The sequence below is a fragment of the Lipotes vexillifer genome, unplaced genomic scaffold (assembly GCF_000442215.2).
Source record: "Lipotes vexillifer unplaced genomic scaffold, Lipotes_vexillifer_v1.1 scaffold776, whole genome shotgun sequence".
NCBI classification, from domain to species: domain Eukaryota; kingdom Metazoa; phylum Chordata; class Mammalia; order Artiodactyla; family Lipotidae; genus Lipotes; species Lipotes vexillifer.
Genome location: NW_006777292.1, coordinates 2543396 through 2552341, shown reverse-complemented (window position 1 = coordinate 2552341; position 8946 = coordinate 2543396). Strand labels below are relative to the sequence as shown.

The 8946-nt window shown below is 42.8% G+C and overlaps 1 protein-coding gene across 1 annotated transcript in view; it reads left to right on the top strand.

Annotated features, from left to right (window-relative positions):
• The first annotated feature begins 237 nt into the window (after positions 1-237).
• Positions 238-8946, top strand: part of BIRC6 (baculoviral IAP repeat containing 6) — a 244499-nt gene continuing 235790 nt past the window's right edge. The window contains 2 exon segments of the mRNA XM_007450952.1: positions 238-423; positions 426-695. Of these exon segments, the coding sequence (XP_007451014.1) occupies positions 372-423; positions 426-695 (322 nt within the window). The 5' untranslated portion in view covers positions 238-371.

Sequence of the window (8946 nt, the reverse complement as noted above, 5' to 3'; positions counted from 1 at the left end):
CGGGGCCCTCGCCTAGCGGAAATACACGTCCCAACGCCCCACTCTCCATCCATCCACCCCGCCGCGGGCCGGAGCAGGGGAGCTGGGCGGGACGCAGGCTGCGGCCACTCCCCGGGCTCGGAAAAAAACTGGGACGTTGCGGACGCGTAGCTGGCCAGACCAGAGGCGCGTGGCACGCGCTAGCCCTCCCGCGCATGCTCCTCCCGCCCCGGGTCCCGCCTCTCTATCTCCCTCTCCCCCTCCTTCGCCAGCCTCCCTCGCCAGCCTCCCTCTGAGCTTGGCCCCTCCGGGCGCGCGGCCGACGTCCCGCGTGCGTGCCGGCGCCTGACCTCACTTCCGGCTAACGCGCTCGGCTTGCCCCCCGGCCCCGGATGGTGACTGGGGGTGGTGCTGCACCTCCCGGGACTGTCACTGAGCCGCTTCCAGTGTGATTGTGCTGAGCGCAGGCCGGAAGATGGCGGCTGCGGCTGCGGCGGCCTCGGGCCCGGGCTGCTCCTCGGCGGCGGGGGCGGGAGCGGCCGGGGTCTCCGAGTGGCTGGTGCTGCGGGACGGCTGCATGCGCTGCGACGCCGAAGGGCTGCACAGCCTCTCCTATCACCCGGCGCTCAACGCCATCCTGGCCGTCACCAGTCGCGGGACCATCAAAGTCATCGACGGCACCTCGGGGGCCACCCTGCAGGCCTCGGCGCTCAGCGGTGAGTGTGCCGCACGCCGGGCGGGGGCCGGGCCGGCCGCGGGAGGAGCCGGGCCCCGGGATGCTGGGGAAGGAAGCCGCCCAGCCCCGGGGCTCGGCCTCCGGAGGAGGGAAGCGGCGTGACTGGAGCGGGTGGCGGAGGGCAGGGCTGGGGGCTCAGGCCTGGCTGTGAAGGGAGGCCCGGAAGCTGATTGAGGAGGACCTTAGGACTTGGCTTTTTCAGCGGCGGCAGCTGGGAAGAAAAGACGGGCGAGGCGGGGAGTGGTGGGAGTTGGCTTTCGGGCTTTGAGCGTCCGGTGTGGGTTGGTCCTCTGGGAGAGGTGAGGAGGCCTAGGAGCTCAGCACCGGAGAAGCCCAGGCCCCCTGCTAGGTCCTGGAGAGGGTGTCGGTACTGCCTTCTCTTAGATCAGAAAGCGACAGGGTCGCAGGTTTGGTCCCGACGTGAGAGGCCGGTGGCCAGAGGCGAGCGTCCGAGGCGACATCCAAGCCCTACCCTCTCGTGGAGAGAAGTGGATCCGTGTCTGTTCCTGGGACCCGCAGGTGCTAGGATGTACAGCAGGCTTCGCGCCCGGGTTGGGGGTGGGGTGGGTCTGGAGTGGGGGCGGGGAGGGAAGTAGGCGGGCCAGGTGCCTGAACTGTTCCGTCGACTACTTTAGGACTCGGGAGGACGCCATGGGAGACTACCCCTTGTTCCCTAGCTCGGGGCTTCCACCTTCTACTCACCAGGGGCGAGAAACTCGGCACCTGCGGTGTATGAGTTACAGATTCCTTTGGGTTCCGAACTAGGTGAAACTTCCGGCCCTCTCTGCTGGTTTTACCACTGCGAGCTGAAAGTTGGGATACGGAGGCGCGTGTGAGGCTCACCATTGGAGGAGAGCAGTTCTGGCTGGTGTAAACGTTGGTCCAGGGATGGGACTTTGAGTATGCATGAGATGAACGCTCGGTGGGCTGGGGTGGAGTGTTTTGGAATTGCCCTGTCTAGGTTACGTTTGGCTGAGACGACATTTCATTTGCGATTGAATGATGAGTGGCTTAATTTAGATGTTACAAATTGATATTGAAAAGTTAGTATACAAGTGAGTTAGACTCCTGCACAGAGATGTAATGTGTATGACTGTCCATATTTAGCCAAGTGGAAGTAGTGAAGTGGTCTTACCCATTCACTTGTATTTTAACAGAGACAAATAAGGAAATGTCGTTATTCTGATTTACTGTCTGAGGCACTTAAGAGTAAATGGGAATCTAGGTATACAAAGTTAAAGGATTTAATTTTTGTTTTTGTGAGCGTTGTGAAAGAAATGGGCTGTGTATAGCTGTAGAAAATAAACCTGGAACACATCTAAAATATGTCTAAGGGAAAGTTTGTATTGTAGTCTTGTAATTTTTCTTTTCTTGGCTTAGGTAAAGCACAGGAGTGGTGTCCCAGATGTAGCAATGAACATTTACTGCAACTTGGACATAACAGCTTGTCACTCTGTATGAGAGGGTGCCTCTCATTCATAGTTGGATTTCTTTCCTCTTAAACTCACTTAAATATATTTCACATATGAAAAGGTATAAAGAACAATTGTGACAGAAAACCATGTATTCTCGACTTGGTTAAAAAAATAAAACATCACAAATAGAGTTGAAGTCTTGTGTGTCCCTCCTGGATTGCATTTCTTCAACTCTCCCTCCCCCATGAGCATTATCCTTAATTTGGTTTTATCATTCTTATACGTGTCTTTATGTTTTTTAGTATATACCTTTATCTTTAAACGGTATCTGTTACTGTCTTTCGAGAAGACTTTAAATTTTGAATAAGTGGTAACATAGTATATATACTTGAATTTCTATAAAAAGCCATATTAACAAAAGTCTTAAAATGTTTTCAGTAGAAAGAGGACTCTCACAGGGTGATTTTATATCTGGAGGCCGTGTTTCAGAAAGATTATATGTGCCAGAGTTAGTTATAAATGATTGGGGAAATTGGACAAATATGAATGTGCCTGTTCATGAAAGGGAAGAAAACAGTCACTCTGATGGTAGATTACTTAAGGGGAGGGCTTTAGATACATAATGTAAGTGTAAAGGTAGATATATAAACTATAGCACTGATTTGGGATACCTTAGTTGAGGTATGCTGGAACATTTAATTAGAAAGTATGGGATTGGATACAATGGTGCATAGCCATGCATTGAGAATTGAGTAGTATGTGATTAAAATTATGTAGAAGAGTTTATGGCAAATAAAACAAAAGGATTACAAAAAAAGTTTGAAAGTAACAATGGACAAATTCTGAAGTGTTTTCATATATGAGAAGTGCAGTTTATTAATAATTACCAGAGGTTGTATAGGGTCCTGTGTGTGTCATTTCTTCAGATGATTGGGGAAGGAATGCTGCATTTTATGTTTTGCCTGGAATATGTAGGTACTTAGTAGGTTTGGCTTTAATGATGAATAGAGGGTGACAGTCCTATAAATAGAATGGGCAGAAGGTGCCGGTAGAGATGATGGCCCTAACATGACCCCTCTTTCCAGTTCATGGGCAGTGAGCCACCTTCTTTTCTACCCCAGAGGAAAGACATCTTTGTTAAAGGGATAAAGAGTGGTGATGTAAGTGGTTTAAGGGGATAGAGAGTTTTATTGGGTGATAGAGTAGTCTTATGGATAGGTTCAGTTTATGGGGTTATGGGTAGCCTGTTGGTGTTGATTGGAAATCGAAAAATGGGAGCCGGACTTGTATGTATATGTATTCACTTGGATGGCAAAGATGGTGAATTTTAAACCACCGTTGTTGACTACTGTATATGTTTAAATTATCTGTATCTCACAAAAAATGTTTATAAATGCATTTTCTTTAGATTAAGAGTCATCAGTATATACTTAGGTTAGGCAAGTATTTGCCCCCTTTTAGTGTTTTAGAGTTAAAATTTCTGAGTCTCTGTGCTCATTCTTTGGCCTGGCATTCAGTAACCTCCATGATCTGGCCTCTAGCAGTCTTTCCAGTCTTGTCTCCCTATTTTGTTTTGTGAAACTGGTTCATTTAATTTTCTTTCCCAACTCCAGTAGTTTTACTCTTTCTTGGAATTCACCAATCCCCTCCAGAAAATTAGACAAATCTTACCCATTTTTCGAGACCTAGAGCATACCTTTGACTTCGTGATTCTTTTAGCCTGAAGTGATCCACTGAACCCCTAAGCACATATTGTTCTATTAATTCCTATTTCAGTAATTTGGCAACTTAACTCTTTGTGGTATGTTTTCTGTCTTGAACTATTTAAATTCCATTTTATTTAGTTTTTTTGTGAGTATATGATGTCTGTTTAACTATATTTCAAACTCCTTGTCGCAAGGAGCCTTGTCTACTTGTTTATATCCCCTCCCCAGGATGCCTAGTACAATATATTAATAAATATTTTTGATTTGGTATATGTATACTAATGAGTATGTTAAATGGATGCTTCTTTACATATTAACTGCTAAGTAAACACACTTTCTTTGGCTTTGGTGATTTTTGTTTTTTCTTTCTTTCTTAAATGGACTTTTTTTAGAGCTGTTTTAGTTTCACAGTAAAATTGAGCAGAAAGTACAGAGTTCCTCTACCCGCCCCCCATGAATATCTGACACACGTTGGTATGTTTGTTACAATTAATGAACCTGCATTAACACATCATTGTCACCCAAAGTCCATAGTTTATGTTAGTGTTCACCCTTGGTACTGTACATTCTATGGGTTCTGACTATATGACATATTGTAGAATATAGTTTCATTGAAATCCTCTTACTCTGCCTATTCACCCTCTCTCCCTTCTGCTCCCTGGCAATTACTGATCATTTCACTGTCTCCATAGTTTTGCCTTTTCTAGAATGTCATATAGTTGGAAGCATACAGTATGTAACCTTTTCAGTATGGCTTCGTTCCCTGAATAATATGCATTTAAGTTTCTTTCATGTCTTTCTGTGGCTTGATAGCTTATTTCTTTTTAGCATGGAATAGTATATTCCATTGTCTGGATGGACCACAGTTTATTTATCCATTCACCTACTGAAGGACATCTTGATTGCTTCCAGGTTGTAACAGTTATGAATAAAGCTGCTATAAATACCTGTGTCTAGGTTTTTGTGTGGACATAAGTTTGCAGTTCATTTGGGTAAACACCAAGGAGCATGATTGCTGGATCTTATGGCAGGAGTATGTTTAGTTTGTTTTCTTTCTTTTGTTAAAAAAATTTTTGGCCGTACCGTGTGGCATGTGAGATCTTAGTTTTCTGACCGGGGATTGAACCTGTGCCCCCTGTATTGGAAGTGCGGAGTCAAAACCACTGGACTAACAGGGAAGTCCCAGGAATATGTTTAGTTTTGTAAGAAACTGCCAAATTGTCTTCTAAAGTAGCTGTACCATTTTGCATTCCCAGCAGCAATGAATGAGAGTTCCTGTTGCTTCACATCCCTCATCAGCATTTGACGTTGTTAGTGTTTTGGATTGTTGCCATTCTAATATGTGTGTAATATCTCATTGTTTTAATTTGTAATTCCCTAATGACATATGATGTTGAACATGTTTTCATATGCTAATTTGTGGACTTTGGGTTTTAAAAATCAAAATAGCTCTGCGTACACCACTTGACCATATTGTTTATATTACTAGATATGTTCCTCTCTTTATTGTTTGTTAATGCCGTTGAGCATAATAGGAAGGAGCAAAGTTTTGAGTTAAGATCCTAGTTTCTGTTTTGTTTTTTTTTTCCCCTCCCTGAACTGTGTAACTTTGAATTACTTAGCATTTCTTTTCCAGTTTCTCCATTTGCAAAAAGTGGGTGATAACTGTATTAATTGTGAGGACTAAGTGTTACACGTAAAGTGCTTAGAAGTGTGTGTACTGTTCAAAACATGTTTTTTATTTATTTGTAAATCTCTTTTTTTAATTTAAACCATTTTGATATTCTGTTAAGTTTTTTGAACTTAACACCACATTTGAACTTCTTAGGATTTTTTTGTAATTTACCACTTTTCACCATCTTGTAGAATCCATCTAGTTTTTGCTTCAGTGTAAGAGTAAGGGATTGTTAATTTGTTTAGTATTTTCTTATTTATTTAATTACTGGTGGTGGTGTTTTCTCTTGCTTCCTGAAATAGAGCCCCTTCTCCACTAAATGTGTAGTACATTATATATATGTATAATATATATATAATTTATATATATATATTTTTTCTTTTTCTTTTTGTGTATATATACATATTTTTAAGCAAGCTTTTCTGAGGATATGTGGAGAGAGAATGGGCTTTATGTTTTAGGTAGTCCTGAATTTTGAATTTTAGCACACTTCCTAAACTTCCTGAACTCCAGCTCCCTCCTCATTTGTAAGTTGTGATTAATATTTAATAGGATGGTTGTAAAGATTTAAGAGGTAAACATTTTTAAAGTGCCTTACACTGCTAGGCATATGTATAAGCAGATACACAGTGAATACTAATTCTCTTAAGCCACAGGGTGCTTAGTATTGCTGTGCCCCTCACTGTTACTTTAAAAATTGTTCACTGACTTAGTGTTTATATTACAGAGGATAGATTTCATTAAAATGTAGATGGAAATAAAAATGTTGGTAACAAATATTATCTATATTTGGATAAATATCTTTCATTGTGTTGGTGTGGCTAAACGTCAGAATGAAGTCAAGACTGTTGTATTACTGGTTCTGTGTGTGTGTGTGTAGACACACACACACACACACACACACACACACACACGTATTTGGCCAAAAACTTCAACCCAAATGAACTTTCTGGCCAACCCAGTAGATTGTTCATGCAATATATGTACATAAGTAAATGAAGATATATATGGGTATTAATCAATGAGTATTGTAGTATATGTGTAAGAGTAAGTTACGTTTCTTCAGTTTCTGAAGTGGGTTACAGATCTCTGTCATAGTGAAGAAGAGGAAACTCCAGAGTTGCTCAGTGTTTTTAGACAATCATTCTAGTTTTATATATTTTTTTAATGGATATCTCCCTTTTTCCTTTTCTGAGACATTTAGTTTTTGGCTGTGCCGGGTCTTAGTTGTGGCATGCGGGACCTTTCATGGCGGCGCTTGGGCTCTTCGTTGTGGTGTGCAGGCTTCTCTCTAGTTGTGGCGTGCGGGTTTTCTCTTGTTGTGGCGCGCAGGCTCCAGGGTGCATGGGCTCTGTAGTTGTGGCGCGTGGGGTACAGAGCGCGTGGGCTCTGTAGTTTGCGCCATTCAGGCTCTAGTTGAGGTGCGTGAGCTCAGTAGTTGTGGCACGTGGGCTTAGTTGCCCCGTAGCATATGGGATCTTAGTTCCCTGACTAGGGATCGAACCCGCATCCCCTGCATTGTAAGGCAGAATCTTTACCACTGAACCATCTGGGAAGTCCCTAAGACACTGACTTTGATTTGACTTGAGAAGTTTGTACAGTGGTCATAAATGAGAAAAAAGATCATTGTACTGTACTCCAGTTGTAGTGAAGTTCAGATTGGGTGAATTTTAATCGATTGATTGATTGTCTGGTATGACGGCTTCTTGCTCAGACTTAGAACAGATACCTGTTCCAAGAAGTCTTGGAATGTAGAAAACTAATTAAGTTAGCTTGCATAGTCCTCACGAAATGAATTTTATGGATGACACTCATTTTTATCATCTCTTTAGAGGTAGAAAATATTTTTCTTACTACTTCTGAATTGGGCATGCATCAATTTGGGTAAAATGCAACATCTTCCTGTAGATCTCAGTTTTGGAAATTGTAAATGATACAGATCACTTACTATGTCCTGACTAATTTTGGTGCATGAAGCCTTCCTAGTCTCAGTTATAAACATGGTATAGAGTTGGGGTTTCAGTAGCCTTTCAAGATAGTTGTCTTCTGGATACATCTGAGTTCCTTATAAAAACTTAATTCGGCAAGTATGTTTGTGGGCTATGAATACGTACTTTGGCTCTGTTTCAGTTGACTGACTTTAGTAATGCTACAGAATGACCTATCTTATGTCAAAGATTTGGTGTTTTATTAGCAAAACATTTTTCTGTAATTAATTAGAGTGAATTAATATTCTTAAAAAATATTTTGCTATGTTTTCAAGATCCTCTATATCTACCCAAATTTTTACATTTACCTCCCACATTTTCCTAACTATTCAATGTTCAAAGATGGCTTGGCTCTAGGAGAGAATTTACCTAGTCTTTGTTTTAGTAGTGTTAGACTTATTAATGAGAGGCGGTATAAAAGATCAGCCTCTGGAACCAAATAGCTTGAGCTTTAGTCTTGGTTCTATTTGGTCTTGAAGTTCATCAGTAAGATGAACGTAATAATACTGTCTACCTCATAAAGTGGTTGTGAGAATTAAAATGAGTCAATATATGTTAAACATATAGAATAGTGCCTGGTATATAGTATGTGCTCTGTAAGTTGTTCTTGTGGTAGCAGTGGCTGTTTGAAAGTTTGCTGATTGTAGTAGATGTTTTTACTACAGATACTCTGTTGAAATTGCAGTGTTTTTTTCTTCCAGATTGCCACGTATGTGGAAATGTGACCACTGAAATTGAATAGACATAAGAGCAGTAATTTTGTATTACAGGAGAGTAAAAAAAATTATGTAAGTTAATTGGTTTTGGACTTGAAATTGTTAAAAGAGCACAGTGATGTGAAGAGCTGGTTGATTGGTATTCATTTACACATTTATTGAACATGTGCTAGTCATGGGGGCACAAAATAATTAAGGCAACATTTTGACCTTTGAACGCATAGAGGAGGGAGTTTCTTCAACCTGAGCAGAATAGAGAAGGCTTCTCAAAGGATGTTGCCTTTATGATTGGGTTGGGAAGATGACATAGTGGGAGGGATGATCATCTTAGGCCAAGGTACTTGCTTATGCAGAGACATATTGGTCTTTAAAAGCATGGTAGGGACTTGCCTGGTGGTGCAGTGGTTAAGAATCAGCCTGCTAATGAAGGGGACACAGGTTTGAGCCCTGGTCCGGGAAGACCCCACATGCCGCGGAGCAACTCAGCTCGTGCACCACAACTACTGTGCTCTAGAGGCTGCGAGCCACAACTAGTGAGCCCACATGCCACAACGACTGAAGCCTGCATGCCTAGAGCCTGTGCTCCACAACAAGAGAAGCCACTGCAGTGAGAAGCCCGCGCACTGCAATGAAGAGTAGCCCCGGGGCGTCCCTGGTGGCGCAGTGGTTGAGAGTCCACCTGCCGATGCAGGGGACACGGGTTCGTGCCCCGGTCCGGGAGGATCCCACAT